Source organism: Phyllostomus hastatus, unplaced genomic scaffold (genome assembly GCF_019186645.2).
Source record: "Phyllostomus hastatus isolate PE091 unplaced genomic scaffold, TTU_PhHast_1.1 phas_contig_40, whole genome shotgun sequence".
NCBI classification, from domain to species: Eukaryota; Metazoa; Chordata; class Mammalia; order Chiroptera; family Phyllostomidae; genus Phyllostomus; species Phyllostomus hastatus.
The window spans coordinates 27,457,369-27,474,341 of record NW_025333872.1 but is presented as its reverse complement, the minus strand read 5'-3'; the positions used below and the strand labels follow the sequence as shown (position 1 = coordinate 27,474,341).

The window sequence follows — 16,973 nt, the reverse complement described above, 5'->3', positions numbered from 1 at the left end:
AAACAGCATGGCACTGGCACAAGAACAGACATATAGATCATGAAACAGAATAGAGAGCCAGAAATAAACTCACACCTTTATAGTCAAGTAATATTTCAACAGAGGAAGCAAGTGTATACAAAGGGCTAAAGATAATTCATTCAACAGATGGTTTGGGGGAAATTGGACAGATATGTGTAGAAAAATGAAACTAGACTGCCTTCTTACACCACACAGAAGAAGAAATTCAAAATGGTTCAAAGATTTAAATTTTAGACCTGAAACTATAAAAATCCTACCAGAAAACATAGGCAGCAAAATCTCAGACATTGCTTATAGATATATTTTTTCAGATATATCTCCCCAGGCAAGGGAAACAAAAGAAAAAAAATAAACAAATGGGACTACATCAAACTAAAAAGTATTTGCACAGAAAAGGAAACCATCAACAAAATAAAAAGTCAACCCACAGAATGGGAGAACATATTTGCTGATACATCTGATAAGGGGTTAATATCCAAAATTTATAAAGAACTTACAAAACTCAACACCAAAAAAAAAAAAACAATAAAAAAGTAGGCAAAGGACCTGAATAGACACTTTTCCAAAGGGGATATACAGATGGCCAATAGACATATGAAAAAATGCTCAACATCACTAATCATCAGAGAAAGGCAAATTAAAACCACAGTAAGATATCATCTCACGCCTGTCAGAATGGCTATCATCAATAAATCAACAAACAATGTAAGTGCTGATGAGGATGTGGAGAAAGGAGAACCCTTTTGCACTGTTGGTGGGAATGCAGATTGGTGCAGCCACTATGAAAAGCAGTATAGAGATACCTCAAAAAAATTAAAAATGGATCTGCCATGCAATCCCACTTCTGGGAATATACCCAAAGAAGCCTGGAACACTAATAAGAATATAAGCACCCCTATTTTCATTGCATCATTATTTAAAATCACCAAGATATGGAAGCAGCCCAAGTGCCCATCAATAGTTGAGTGGATAAAACAACTATGGGACATTTACACAATGGAATTCTACTCAGCCATAAAAAAGAAGAAAGTTTTACCCTTTGTAACAGTATGGATGGACTTGGAGAACATTATGCTAAGTGAAATAAGCCAGTCAGAGAAAGACAAATACCATATGATTTCACTTATATGTGGAATCTAATGAACAAATTGAACTAACAAGGAAAATGGGGACAGAGTCATAGACAGAGACTCATATTGGAGGGGGTGGTTAGGGAGTAGAGGGATTGAGCAAAAAGGAAAAAAGACTTATGGACATGGACCACAGTGTGGTGATTGCTGGGGGGAGAGGGTATAAGGGGACTAAGTGGTAATGGAAAAATAATACAAAAAAGATTAAATTAAAAAAGAAAATGCCATTTGTGATATGTGGATTTGCAAATGTAGGTGTAGTGTTCGTGTCAGCCCAGCCAGCTTCTGTAGAGGGAGCATTCCTTCTGTACAAATTACTGGTGGCACGCTGGAAGGGTTTAAGAGAATGATTCTCATGCTTTCTAATTAGGTCGCAAGGGTGGGAAGGGGTGCTGTCCCTTTTCACCACCTTGACTTATCTGAGTCCCTAGGGGAGTATCTGTAGATATACTTCTCACTTGGAATCTATTATAGACAATTTATTAGTGCAAATAATAAGAATTAAGGCTTATTGCTCTGCACCACTCTCTCTCCACTGGCTTCAGAAGTTTAAAGTTAGCTGGCATCTCCCTGGGCACCTCAGCAGCCAGATCACCCCAGCCCCAGCATCTGCACTTCAGTCCACCTGCTTTCAAACCCATCCAAGGTCCAGGGTCAGCCCAGCATTGCCCCAAGCTGGTGGGCCTGAGGTCATTGAGAGGGCATACATCGCCCTCAGCCCAGAATAGGGAATGCCACTTTGTCTTCCCATGTTTGCTCGGCTAATTTCTAGTCACTTGTCAAGACTCATGAGTGGTGCAGGAATCGCTTTGTCTGGAAAGGTTTTCCTGATTGTCCATCCAGCATTGATGCCACTCCCACATGTTCCAGTATAATCCTGCATGTACTCACCTGTCCTCGAGGTGGCGCTCGAGGCAGCATCCTGCTGCCCCTTGCGACTCTGCCAGCCCTCAGCTGCCCTGATAGAGAGGGCTCACATCTTTTCTCCCTGTGTCTCCAGGTCCCACACAGTCCTTGACAGAAGTGGCTTGAATAAATTTTTGCTGAATTCATGAATTTTAACGTGTCTTTCTTTTTTAAAGATTTTCAAAATTAAAAGAAAAGCTTCTTATTCCTTCTGAGATCACACTGCCATTATTTCTTAATGGTGAGATTTTTCAAAGTGGGGAATACTGAGCTGTACTCCAGAGACCTCTCTAAGGAGGGCCTAATTCATAGGGCTTAACCTGACTATGCATCAGAATCACCTAGGGAGCTTGGATAAAAATACCCAGAAAAAAATGCCTGGGCTCCATTGCTGATCAGTTAAACTGTAACTGTTATCTCTGGGTGTGGGGTCTGCTGTTGAGGTATGCATATGTATTTTTTTAAGTCCTGAGGTGACTGTGAAGTGCAGCCAGAGTTAAGAACAGCTGGTGTAGGTGGTCACAGGCTACTCTCGAGTTCCCTCCTGGGGTTCATCATAGTCTGTTAGTAGACACAGCCCCTCCCGAGCTGCCATTGAGTTGTTCTGGAGGTTTGGGGTAGGATCGCCCCACACTACAAAAAGTTTGAGAATACTCAGGAAAATTATTTCCATATGAAGCACTTCCATTGGTGACACAAGCAGAGAATTTGAGCACAGGAGAGGAGACGTTTTTTAAGGCTTACCAACTGGAAAGCAGCATCAACCATATAAGAAAAGACCGCCTAAATGCACTGGGAATGTAAGTGTATTTTTTACATAAGAAAATTTACCATTTTAACTGTTTTTAAGTGTACAGCAGCATTAAAACATTGACACTGTGCAACCCTCACCACCATCCATCTCCAGAAATTTTCAGCATCAAACACTGAAACTCCATACCGGTTAAATGATAGGCCCGCCCACCACTGCCGCTGGTCACCACCGTTCCACTTTTTCTCTATGAATTGGACTGTGCCAGGGTTTCACATAAGTGGAACTATACAATATTTGTCCCTCTTGTCTGGCTCATTTTACTTAGCATAACGTGTTCAAGGTTCATCCATGTGTGAGAATTCATTCCTTTTTATAAAGCTGAATAATTTTTCATTGTATATATAGGCCACATTTTGCTTATCCATTCACCCAGTGATGCACACTTGGTTGTCTCCACCTTTTGTGTGGTCTGAATACTGCTATGAACATGGCTGCACAGTTGCTGTTTCCAGTTATTTGGGGTGTATACCTGGAAGTGGAATTGCTGGATCATATGGAAATTGTATGTTTAAAATTTGGGGTGGGGGGGACCACCATGTTTTTTCCACAGTGGCTGCATCACTTTATATTCCCATCAGCAATGCACAAGAACTCCAGTTTCTCCATATTCTTACCGGCTCTTGTTATCTTAAAAGATTATTTTACTTTTGTACACTGAGGTTTGAAGAGTAGGAACACAGATCTCTTCTCCACAGGTTCTCTTATATTTTCTGGGTTGGTGTGGAGTGGTTTAGTGGTGCATTCGATAGTAGTCGTAGATAATGTGAAGCCAAACATCTCAAAGGTGAAATAAAGCAGGAGACTGTGATTCTTACAGGCAGCGCCAAGCCTGTTGATTCTGCCGTTCTCAAGATGTACACGGTTCACTTCCCATCAGAGTCTTCTTGGCTGTCAATCCAGTAGAAGCACTTTCCCCTCTAAACTTCAGTGTTAGGTGTGTCTTAGTGCCCCACCACCAGCTTACCAGAAAAGCATTCATGGGTATTTTTAGTATTCAGTTAATTAAACCTCTTTTATTCTTAGGATCCAGTTTTCATCCTTGTTCACTATCCCTATTGTTTCCTTAGAATGTTTAGTTTTCTAAGATGGTATATTGTTTTCAGAGTAGAGATTTAAGTGAATCACTTATAGATTAAATAAAAAATATATCTTAGAAATGGAGAATGTTTTACTTTTTTCCACAAAGAACAATGGCTGCTAAATAGCTTTTGCGGACCTTCAAAAACTGGACAATAAATTTTTTAGAATGGTTTACCCTGAAGCAATCATAAGGTTTCAGTGTCCTGGAGCAGATTAACAGCCCTATTTAACAGCCGGGCCACACTTTCTGTCCTTTCTACACTAGTAGAAAATCTTTCTAAAGTATAATTGGAAGTAAATGTGAAAAGTTGTAGTTTTGTCTGTGGCTTAGGAAGCAAATTAGGAAGGGATCTTTATCGTGGCTGATGTAAAGCACATCATGACACACGCACATTCAGTCCTAGAACCGTGAAATCTGTGTAAACCCGCGCATGAGACAGTGGCAGTTTAGAGAAGACGGTGTATAAGTGAAGGATACATGCCTTTTACACGGCCCTCTTTTGCTTTCTCTATATATCCCATTTAAATCTAGTGAAAGTGGTCCCCAAAACACTGTTATTAAATATTTGTTTTTCAGTTGAATAGTCCACAGATGCCAAGGCTAGAGAGTACAAGATTATGGGGGAAAAAACACTTAAGTAGAAGTCTTCTATTCTTTATTGAGATATAATTTATATATAACATTAGTTTCAGATGTACAGAGTAACAATTTGATATTTATATAAATTGCAAAATGATCACAATAAGTCTAGTTAACAACCATCACCACACAGTTAAGGTATTTTCTTCTTGTGATGAGAAATTTTAAGATCTACTCTCTTAGCAACTTTCAAAGATGCAGTGCAGTATCTCCTATAGTCACCACGCTGTACATCACCACCACAACATACTTATTTTGTAAATGGAAGTTTGTACCTTTTGACCATCTTTACCCATTTTGTCCACCCTCCACCCCCTGCTTCTGACAACTACCAGTGTATGAGTGAGATTGGTTTTTGTTTTTCTTTGGATTCCACATGTAAGATTATATGGTATTAGTCTTTCTCTCGCTGCCTTACTTCACTTTATAAAATACCTTCAAGGTCCACCCATGGTGTTGCAAAGGGTGAGATTTCCTTTGTTATGGCTGAATGACATTGTGTGTGCATGCGTGTGTGTCTGTGTATCACGTTGTCTTTATCCATCCATCAGTCAGTGTGCACTAAGTTTGCTTCCCTGTGTTGGCTTTGAAAATAAAGCTGCAATGAACATGGGGAGCCGTATATCTTTTCAATGTAATGTTTTCATTTCCTCTGGATGAATACCCAAAGGGAATTGCTGAATCATATGGTAGTTCTATTTTTAATTTTTTGAGGAATCTCCGTACTGTTTCCATAGTGGCTGCACCAGTTTACATTCCCACCAACAGTGCATGAGCACCTTTGTCAACACTCGTTTGTTGACTTATTGATGATAGCCATTCTGGCAGGCATACAGTGAGATCTCATTGTGATGTGGGTTTTTTCAAGATTTTATTTGTTTATTTTTAGAGAGAGGGGAAGGGAAGGAGGAGAGTGAGAGAAACAAGAAACATCAATGTGTGGTTGCCTCTCATGCGTCCCCCAACTGGGGACCCGCCCGACACACAGGCAGATACCCTGACTGGGAGTTGAATCAGCGACCCTTGGTTCACAGGCATAGATAGGCTCCATCCACTAAGCTACACCAGCCAGGGTGCACTGTGGTTTTAATTTATATTTCTGTCAAGAATAGTGACATTGAGTATCTTTTCAAATGTCTATTGGTATGTCCCCTTTGGAGAAATGTGTATTCAGTTCCTCTACCCATTTTTAAATCATATTGTTTGTTTGTTTTTTATGTTAAGTTGTATGAGTTCTTTATGCATTTTGGATATTAACCTCCTACTGGATGCATTATTGGTGAACACCTTCTTCCATTTGGTAGGTTGTCTTTTCATTTTGTTGATGGTTTCCTTGCTGTGCGGAAACTTCTTAGTTTGATATAGTCCCATTTATTTATTTTTTTCCTTTGTTTCCCTCACCTGAGGAGTCAGACCCCAAAGATATTGCTAAGAGCAATGTCAAAGAGTTTACTGCTTATGTTTTCTTCCAAGAATTTTATGGTTCAGATCTTACATTTAAGTCTTTAACACATTTTGAGTTTTATTCTTGCATATAGTGTAAGATGGTTGTCTCAATTCATTTTTTGCATGTATCTGATCTGTTCAGTTTGTACAACACTACTCATTGAAATAATGTATTTACTTGTATATTATTGCCTTGTTTGTCATAAACTAATTGACCCTATAGGCCCGGGTTTGTTTCTGGGCTCTCTGTTCTGGTCTGTTGAGGTATGTGTCTGTTTTTATGTCATTACCATGCTGTTTTGATTACTACAGCCTGGTAGTATATAGTTCAATATCAGGTAGTGTGAAACCTCCAACTTTGTTCTTTCTCAAGACTGCTGTGGTTATGTGGGGTTTTTAGTGGTTCTATACAGATTTTAGGATTATTTGTTCTAGTTCTGTGGAAATGCCATTTGTATTTTTATAGAGATTGTGTTGAATCTATAGATTGCTTTGGGTGGTAAGGGCATTTTAATGATGCTAATTCTTCCTATCCATGAACACAGTATATGCTTCCATTTATTTGTGTCTTCCTTAATTTCTTCAGTGTCATACAATTTTCCAAGTACAGATTTTTTTGCCTCTTTGGTTAAATTTATTCCTAGGTACTTTATTTTTTATGCAGTTGTAAATGGGATTGTTTTCATAATTTCTCTTGCTGATTGTTCATTATTGGTGTATAAAATGCAACTGATTTCTGAATTCATTTATCAGTTGTAATAGTTTTGAATGGCATCTTTAGGGTTCTCTATATACAGCATCATGTGATTTGCAAATAATGACATTTTACTTCCTTCTTTCCAATTTGGATGTCTTTTACTTCTTGTCTGATTGCTGTGGCTAGGACTTCCAACAAAATATTGAATAACAATGGTAAAAGGGGCATCTTTGTCTTATTTCTGATCTTAAGAAAATGCTTTTAGTTTTTACCCATTGAGTGTGATGTTACCTGTGGGTTTGTCATATGTGGGCCTTTATTATGTTCGGCTGGGTTCCCTCTGTTCTCACCTTGCTGAGAGTTTTTACCATAAATGGATGCTGGATTTCGTCAAATGCTTTTTCTGTATCTATTGATATGATCATGTAATTTTATCCTTCATTTTGGTTATGTAACGTATTGTACTTATTAATTTGTGGATATTGAACCAACCTTGCATCCCAATAATAGATCCCACTTGATTGTGATCTTTTTTACAGTATTTTCAGTTTTATTATAAAAATGCACACAACAAAGATCTTTCATAAGTCATTTCTTAGCTCTAATTGCATTTAGTACTTGCCTCTGAGTAGCTTTCTTTGCCTCTACCATCTCAACAAGGTCCTTATATTGTTTCACACAGGCCCTTGCCCTGTCAGGCACTGCTGCTGCTATTTCCCCATCTTTCAGATGTATTTCGTGGGCACGTTCACAAAGGTTGTTACAAAAGCTTCTGTTCTGTTGCACAGGAATGAAAGCCTGTGCGTGGACCGTCACTCGCTCTGAAGGTGTTGCATTGTCTGCTTGAGGCACCACTCCATGCTCTTTTTAAAATTTATCAAAGATTTTTTATGTCATCTTTTTGATGAGGGTCAAGTTTTTGAAGACTCTGCTTTGCCAATAACATCTTTAGCAATTCTCTTGACTCCAGAAGAATGTATTTTCTAGCAATAACTTCCCATCTTGAATTTGTTGCAGTGGGGAAGAGGTTCACAGCTTTACTCAGTAATTTCAGATCATCTTCTGACTAACTTTTACTGCCATGTCCACCTCCTCCAGCTGACTTCTCTGCATTCTTAGATGCTTGTCATACCCGAGCCTCAGCTTCCTCTCTCTCGTTTCTAATTTGCTCTTTTGTTTCTTTTCTTTTTTCCCCTTTGTTGATTGTATGTTTCATTCAAGGACTGTAAACTTGCCAGTTCAATGTGATCACAAAGTTTTTCCACCTCTTCCATCCTTTTAACCCACTCTGTCTCATTATCAGAAAAGTGATTTATTGATTTTAGTGAGAATGAGAGGAAAGGAGGAGGAAAAGAGGGAGGGAGGGCTGGGAGGAAAGAGAAACTTCAATTTGTTATTCCATGTATTTATGTATTCACTGGTTGATTTTTTTAAATTTTTGTTTATTTTTAGAGGAGAAGGGAGAGAGAAAGGTAGGGAGAGAAACATCAATGCAGGGTTGCCTCTGATGTACCCCCTACTGGGGACCTGGCCTGAAACTCAGGCATGTACCTTGACTGGGAATCAAACCAGTGACCCTTTGGTTCACAGGCCAGCACTCAGTCCACTGAGCCACGCCAACTACGGCTCATTGGTTGATTCTTATTTGTGCCCTAACCAGGGATACAATCTTGGCATAGTGGGATGGGACAACACTCTAGCTGAGCTACCTGGCTAGGAGATTGCCATTCTTTTTTAACAGCCTTTTCTGGATATGTTTTTCCTTTTTTGCCAGGAGTGCTTGTTGTCTAACTTCCTCCTCTTCTTTCTCTTTAGCTAAATGAGCACCTTCTAATTCAGCTTGTCTTTGTGTCTCTTTAGCTTCTTTTTTCATTTTGCTTCTTTTTGTTTCTTTTCTGCTTCTTCCTTGGCCTTTCCTTTTTCCTTAATATTTTTTTTATTCTTGGATCACAGCTCTGTGTGTTGTCAACCAATGCTCTTATCCTGCCTGTTTCCCCTTTTTATCGTGTGCACTCTCGTTGCCCCATCCCACCTTTCAGTCCATCTCCTCTCACCATGACATCCTGCTTTTTTTCCTCATCATCTAAGAGAATTCTGAGAATCGAAATTATACCAGAGAGAAGAAAGTGCATCTACATTTTCAAATGATGAATTCATATCACCAAGTTTAGGGACAAATTTATTTTACTTGACCATCTGGAATTTCTTTCAAACATAGGAAAACAGTTCGAAGAAATTATCCTTTGCTTCACTTTTAGAAGGAACTAAGTTATGAAAAGTAGGATCTACACTTTAATGCTGGTCTTTTCACTGGATCAGATAACATGTTGTGAGCATTATTTATGCAAGTGATATATCATTATCTCCTTTTGTGGATTCACCAGCTGCTTTCTGTTTGTCTGGGTGATGTTTTAAAACCATTGCTCTGGGAGCTGCTTTGATCTGTTTCTGCATGGCTTTGTGTCTCACGTGGTCCAGCCTACGCACTGCATAATGACCTCAGTTCTCTCCGTCGTCAGGCTCAAGTGTTTTCCAGCACGGGAAATTCTTCTAACTGCAATTCTTCATCTTCTCATTCTTCTGGTTTTGCTTTTTTATTCTCCAGTTCCTGAAAAGAGGCAGAAGTGTTTCTCTTAAAAGCTTCAAACCATGTTCTCACAGGTTCAAATTGGCAGAGTGTTGAGGCTATGATTCAAAACGTTGAGAGGCTTCAGTGTGTTTCATGGAATTGATCAGAGGTCGTGGGTGGGGGTGGCAGTGGCAGCAGAAGCGCTCAGCAGGAGCAGCACGGTAGCCCTGGGGCCAGCCCCAATCTTGGGTGCCAGGCACTCCGTGTCCCCTCCAGTTCCCCCTCCCGTCTCAGCCTCGCACCTGGGCTCTATGGCACCATTGCTGAATTTGGTTTGCTAGTATTTGTTGAGGATTTTTACATCTATGTTTTTCAGGAATATTAGCCTATGATTTTTTGGGGGGTTAATATCTTTGGTTTTGGATTCAGGGTAATTCTGGCCTTGTAAAATGAGCTTGGGAGTCTTCCCTCCTCTTGATTTTATTTTTTGAATAGTTTGAGAAAGATAGGTATTAGTCAACACTTGTTATTTCTTGTCTTTTTTATAATAGCCATTCTAACAGATGTGAGTTTTTGTGGTTTTTGATTTGATTTTCTTGATGATTAGCAATGTTGAACACTTTTTCATTTACCTGTTGGCCAGTTATATGGGAAAGCAGGGGACTCAGAATAGCCAAAAAAAATCTTGAAAAATCACGAAGTTGAAGGACTTACACTTCCTGGTTTGAAAGCTAACTATAAAGCTACGGTAATGAAGACAAGGTGGTCCTGGCGTGAAGATAAACAAGTGAGTCAATGGAATAGAATAGACAGTCCAGAAATAAACTATTATATTTATTGTCATTTGATTTTTGCCAAGGGCATCAAAACCATTCAACAGTTGTTCCAAAAACTGGTGCTCAGAGTTATAAATGTACTGAAAGTCACTTAATTGTATCCTTTAAAAGGGCAAATTTGAGTTCAGGAATTATATCTCAGTGAGGGGGTAGGGTAATAGGGAAGAAACACACACACACTCCATACCACCCTCCAAAGGCAGAGAGCACTTTGCTAAGAGAGGATGAAAGGAGAGCCGGCCCTGGAAGGAATCAGAGAGGAGAGGAGAGGAGAGGAGGCGCGCGCACACACACACACACACACACACATTCTTTAGCAAGTTGCCGTGTATATGTGTAAATTTTAAGTTGGTAATTGAATTTTTTCCTCTTATTGTTTCAAGTGGGTAGGGAGAGGCTTTTGAAATTACCTGATACCTGCTGGCCATAGAAGTGTGTCAGGTGCTCAGTGTTCTAGTACAACCAGCCAGAGTGACTGTCCAAGAGAAGAAAAAGCTGTGTCTTTCTTGTGACTGGACTATATATAAAGGTATTATTGCCATACACTGTCCTCTGCAAACTCTAAGTCATTTTGATTGGTAGCAGCCTTGCTGAGATTAGATTACATATAGTTACAGAAAATGCACTGGGACGAGCATTTGGAGGTGAGACTGAGTTCATAAATGATAGAAGAAATTAATAAGCACTATTGATGGTTTTAACTTTGGCTGAAGAGGGAATAGGAGGTTTGCTGGACTTCTGTTTCCAATTTTTTTTCTCTCCCCTCCCCGCTCCCTCTCATCCTCTCTTTCTTCCCGCCCACTTTCTTTCCCTTCTTTTTATTTTTTCCTTATTGTACTGGTTAGGACCTGCAGTTCATTGTCGAACAAAAGTCAAGAGCAGACATCCTTGCCTCCTCCCAATCTTCAGGGGTTAAACACTGTCTTTTATCACACTAAGCATGATGTTGGCAATGGGTTTTTGTAGATGCCCGTTATCAAGTTGAGGAAGTTCACTTCTATTCCTAATTTTGCTGAGGCTTTTTAAAATTATGACTAGATATTAGATTCTGTCAACTGCATTTTCTCCATCTATTGAGACAGATTTTTTAAAGCCTCTTAATTTGGTGAATTACCCTGATTTTTGAAATGTTAACCAACATTGCAGTCTTGGGATAAACCTCTCTTGGTTGTGATTTACAGTCATGTCTCTGTTGGAGTAAGAACCCTCTGTCCGTGTCCATGAGAGCTGTTTCCTTGGAAGTTTCTGTCTGGGTTTGTGTCAGGGCAGTGCTGGCCTCACAGAATGTGAAAAATGTTTCTTCCTTTTCCAGTTTATGGAAACTTTTATTACTTCCTCCTTAAACATTCAGTAGAAATCACTAGGGAAGCTATTTGGGCCCGGAGGACTTTTGCGGGGTTTTGGACTTTTTGTGGAAAGATTTTTAACTATAAATTTATTTAATTGCTAAAGGGCTATTTAGATCATCTATTTCCTCATGAGAGAGCTTTAATAGCTTGTGCATTTCAAGGAATTTGTCCATTTTTATATCAGCTATGAAATTTACTGCTATAAAATTACTTATGCCTTTGTTATCATTTGCATGTTTGTAGAATGTGTGCCGATACTAACTACTCTCTTGTTGTTGGTATCAGAAACTTGTACCTTCTCCCTTTTTTCCTAAGTATGGGTAGTCATCAATTTTATTAACTTTCTCCCCTAAAGGCATGTTTTTAAAATTGTTTTTAAATTTATTGTTTTTGTTTTTTGGAGGAGGGGAGAGGGAGGAAAGAGAGAGAAGAATCAAATTGTTGTTCCACTTACTTATGCATTCCTTGGTTGACTCCTGTATGTGCCCTGATGGGGGATTGAACTCACAACTTTGGTGTATTGGGATGATTCGCTAACCAACTGAGCTATCAGGCCAGGGCCCCAAGGGCATGGTTTTGATTTCACTGACCTTCTCTATTGTTTTCTATTTCTATTTCAAGGACTTTTGGCCTTTTTATTTATTCATGCCTTTTTTTCCCCCAATTCACTTTGGGTTTCATCAACTTAAGACACAGAGCTGAGATCTTTGTACCTAATAAAAATGTTTGGTACTTTAAAAACTTCATTTTTCCATCTCAGTACTGCTTTAGGGCCACCCCGCAGACTTCAATGTCTCATTTCTATTCCCTTTTGAGTCCTCCTTTGATCCATAGCTTTAGAATTATGTTGTTTAATTTCTAAGTATTAGAATTCCAGATATCTTTATATCATTGATTTCTATCTCATTCCATGTGGCCAGAGAAATATTTTGTACAATTTGTATTTTTAAAAATTTACTGAGACTTGATCCGTGGCCCAGCCTACGGCTTCTTTTGACAACGCCCCAGGTGCGCTTGAAAAGATCGTGCGTCTGCTGCTGTTGGGCGGTGTGTTCTAGACACTCCAAGTTGGTTGCTCGTGCTGTCTGTCTTATATATGATTGTGGAGCTTTCAAATTTGTAAAATTTTTAGTTCTTCTTTAAATATTTTTCTCTCCTTCCTCTCCCACCTTTTATCCTTGCACTTTCTTTCTGTACCCTGTGCATGTTGGTGTCCCCTCTGGGTTTCTTTTCAGTAGTTTCTCTTTTCATCTTCCAGTTTACTGGTCTTTTATTCTTTAATGTCTTATCATGTGTTAATACCAGCCAGCATGTTTTTCATCTCAGACATCGTATTTCTCATCACAGTGAGATCACCTTAGGGCTTTTTCATATTTCCCATACCTCTACTTGCATGTTCAATCTTTCCCCTACCTTTTTTAATATGTGAAGTATATTTATAATGCTTTACTATCCTCATCCTGTAATTCTACCATCTGTGTCATTCCTGAGTTTTTCTGTTGACTGACTTTTCTTTTCATTATGGGATAGTAGTTTCCCACTTCTTTGTACATCTGGTAATTTTTGTATCCCAGACATTTTGAAATTTAGCTTGCTAGGTATCAGAAAGATACATAAAATACATATATTCACTTATGTTATGAATATATACAATATGTATAATATACATTTATATACACATACATGTGCGTCCATGTAAGAAATGAAGCATATCTGAACTGCCTCCCTCTCCTTTTTGCATATTTTATATATATTTTTGTGGGATGCAACTAAGTTACTTGGAAACATTTTGATCCTTTCCAGGCCTGCTTGTAAAGTTTTGTTAGGCAGAATCAGTGCAGCCTTTAGTTTAGGGCTAATTTGACCCCACAGTGAACCCGATAACCTTCCAACTCCTCTTCCAGATGCCCCAGCTATTAGGGTCCCACTCTGGCTGTTGGGAAGTCAACTAACCCCAGCCCTGAGTGAACTCCAGCAATCAGCCCACCTGCCTCTTTCCAGAGGTTCTTTTCTGGGCCTCAGGCAGCTTCACAAGCATTTGCTGACCATGTTCAGTTGGACTTGGGTGGGGGGCCCTCTCTCTCCAGCACTCTGTGCTGTGAATTCGAGCTGACTTGGTCTCCTGGAGTGAATTCTCCATTGTGTTTCCTCAGCCCAAAGGGACTGAAGAGCCGGGAGCTCCCCTCCCCGCTGCCACAGCCTGTAGACTTCGCCCCTCAGGCAAGCTGAGGCAACCAGAGGGCTGTGTTGTGTTTTTGAGACATCTTTGTCCTGCATGCCTCTTTTCCATCATCTAGAAACTACTTTTTCAAACATTAGGGAAAACCCAGCCCTTGTTGCTCTATCATGTCCCCAAGTGGAAATGGCTTGTTGGACTTTGAAAGTCTTAAAGTGTTTATTACTTAATAAGCACCCACTGAAGCAGGCCTCATCTAGCTGACTGGGACGGAATGTAACACCCCCCCCCCCGCCCCCACACACTACTCAAACAGGAAACCCTGCGTTCACAGTGCAGAGCCATTTTTCACTTGCATTTTAGTTCTATCACAACTGACCGGGACAGAGATCCTCCTCCCATGATTTTTTTGTAAGATGCCTGCAATCTCAAAAGCTGCTGCAAACATCTTTAAAGCTACTATAAATTAATTTCACTGAAAAAAGTGAAAGGCCAATGTAATATTTGAGGCATGAACACTTGGAAGAAAAGTCAAGATACCCATCTTGGGTGGGAAGCAGTAGTTTATGAGCTGAAGCTCTCTGCCCTGCTTTCAGAGAGAGAGCTCTCCCAGCTGCACAGCAGGTCAGATGGTTCCCCAACAGGCAACCCAGGGCATGGCCTACTCAGCCCAGGTTCCTGCTGTGTGCTGTGACCTGTGCCTTCCAGGAACTCTCTGAACTGGAGCTTGGCAGAGAAAGTGTAGGTAGGAGGGAGTGAAGAGCATCCAAACTGCCCCATCCCCCTTGTTGTTAGAAAATACAAAACCACCTTGCTACCTTGGTGAGCCACCAAAATCTCTGCATGGTGCTGGCCTTTCATGTGCCTCCAGGGGTTCAGGGATGCCAGATCCGGGCCTTGTAGCTCCACAAGTGGCTGCTTTGCTGCAAACTGTAGGTCTTGCCATGGACTCTGCTTTAAAAGCTGGAAGGATATTCCTGAGTTTAGGAAAGCAAGAAAGTACTCTATTTAAATCCTTGAGTGGTCACAATGTCATGAGTTTGTTAAAGTCTTAGTGGGGAAAGAAGGAAATCAGAAGAAAGTGGTTTCCTTTTATTTTGAGAAGGACTTCCGCACAATTTGGATCCTGTATTTTTATGAATGGGGAAATACAATCAGGATCTTGAAGCCACGTGAGAAACAGACCTGCCTCTTCAGTATGATTGACACGGGAGGACTGTTAGGTAAGAAAAAAAAAAACAGGAACAAATTTAAAGGACACATGGACAAAAACTAGGAGGAGGGTGGTAATGGGAGGGAAGTGGGGAGGGTTGGATGGGTGGGCTGGAATGGGAGTAAAAGGGAGAAAACTGTATTTGAACAAAGATTAAAATAAAAAAAAATTTAAAAAAAAGAAAAAAGGATGAAGCTTATTAGCACATGAAAAAAGGCCAGGAATTTTGAACACTAAAACCTGAGTTGACCTAACAGAAAAGTCACTTTTTGTGTGTTAATCTGAAACCTTGGCTTTTAGTTCAGGAGGCCTCATTCTGCTACCCAGAACTCTCACAAGTGGCTAATATCACTGTTCCTCATAATATGTACATGTTGGTATATAATTGGTATATAATATATATAATGGTATTATTATATACCCCAGTATCCATCATTTGAATGGTGCCTCAGTTAGTGGGAATTTTTCCATCCACTGATTTTATAGTAGACACTGAGTTAAGGTATCACGTCCTTCTTGCAGATGAGGAAATTGGGAAGTTTCAGAATCAGGAAGGGTTAAGTGACTTGGCCAGTGTCTAAGTGCAAGGACCCAGACAAAAAAAAAGACTTCAGATTGCAGATTCTGTGTTCTTTCTGCTAGAAGGTGCTGCTTCTCTCCAGGACTTGTGGGAGGTCCTGCCCAGGTCTTAGGCTAATGCTTTATGATTGTTTCTTTGTTCCACTCAGCACATGCTGTACCACGTTGTGTCTGCATGTGGCTTAGTGGTATGTTTTCCTGTAAAGGCCACAGGGTCTAGAATATGGGACTGGCCAGCCTGGCATCTAGAGGGCTTTGGTTGTCTCAGTTCCCCTTTTACCGTCTGGTGTCATGTGGTACTTACTTTGCTAACTATGCTTTTGCAAAAAGAAGCATAAATCAATTAGGTTCATATGGAGAAGAGCAAAAGCCACCAAGAAATGTTCCTGGGGATTGGTCTTCATAGCTTAACTCTGGGAGGGTGCCTAACGACAGGGCCCGCTTTCCGGCTTTCAGATAATTACAAGTTGTTCCAACAAAGGTTGGAACAACTGCTTGCTGATGGCTTGTAGAGTGTTTAATGGCTAAGCCTTCAACACAGAGTTTGTTAAACTACAGAGTAAATAATGATTTTTCATATGACCAGACCACTGAAGGAAAGTGACACTAATTTATTTCCTTAAGAAATGAAATACAAAAACTTTGTTAAGTGGCCTGGTATCTTCACTGATTTCCAACCTGTCCACCTTTTCCAGATTGAACCAAATCAGAAATTTAAACTAAACAATTGGATAGTTAGGGATGCCTGAATGCTTTTCAGCTACGTTTACATTTTAGTTGTTTCCAGAATGTCAAATACAGGGTTTAATGACCTCTGTGAAACATAGCAGACTTAAATATTTTACAGTAGATGCCCACCCACATAACTCCGTCATGGCACTGAACGCACTCTATTGTAATGACTGGTTTTCCCTGTGAGACTGCCATACAGATAATGTTCCTACTCAACTTGGTGCACCAAGAGACCTGGCAGAGAAAACTGATCTTTTAAAAAAGATTTTATTAATTTATTTTTGGAGAGAGGGAAGGGAAGGAGAAAGAGAGGGAGAGAAAGAAAGACACCGATGCTCAAGAGAAATACCAACTGGTTGCCTCCTGCATGCCCCGAGCTGGGCACCTGGCCTGCAACCCAAGCATGTGCCCTGACAGGGGACTGAACCAGTGACCTTTTCATTTGTGGGACGATGGCCAACCAACTGAGCCACACCAGTTAGGGCTGTACAACTGTTTTTGATGTGACCAAAATTATATAGAAAAAAGATAAGTACACCAATATTTCAAAGTCTTTTTTTTTTAACTTTTCACAAAGGATTTGCTGTCAGCCTTCAAGTCATCTTGTCCAATCCGAAAGCTGTTTTTAAGCGCCGTGGATCCCAGCCAGGGATGCAAGAATCTGACTTTCTAAAACAGATAACAACAGTTGAAGAACTGGAACCGAAAGCAAGTAACTGCACCAAGGTATTGATTTCACATGCGCTGCTTGATCTTGCCCAGTGTCAGCATTAAGAGTCTGGCTA

At 40.1% G+C, this 16,973-nt stretch overlaps 1 protein-coding gene and 1 pseudogene across 1 annotated transcript in view; one reads left to right on the top strand and one right to left on the bottom strand.

Moving 5' to 3' along the window:
• B3GAT2 (beta-1,3-glucuronyltransferase 2) overlaps positions 1 to 16,973 on the top strand; it is a 69,067-nt gene that overhangs the window by 51,926 nt on the left and 168 nt on the right. The window contains exon 3 of the mRNA XM_045843204.1: positions 16,766 to 16,914. Coding sequence (XP_045699160.1) covers positions 16,766 to 16,914 — 149 coding nt within the window. The remainder of the gene's footprint in view (positions 1 to 16,765; positions 16,915 to 16,973) is intronic.
• LOC123821405 lies at positions 7,323 to 13,041 on the bottom strand (annotated as a pseudogene).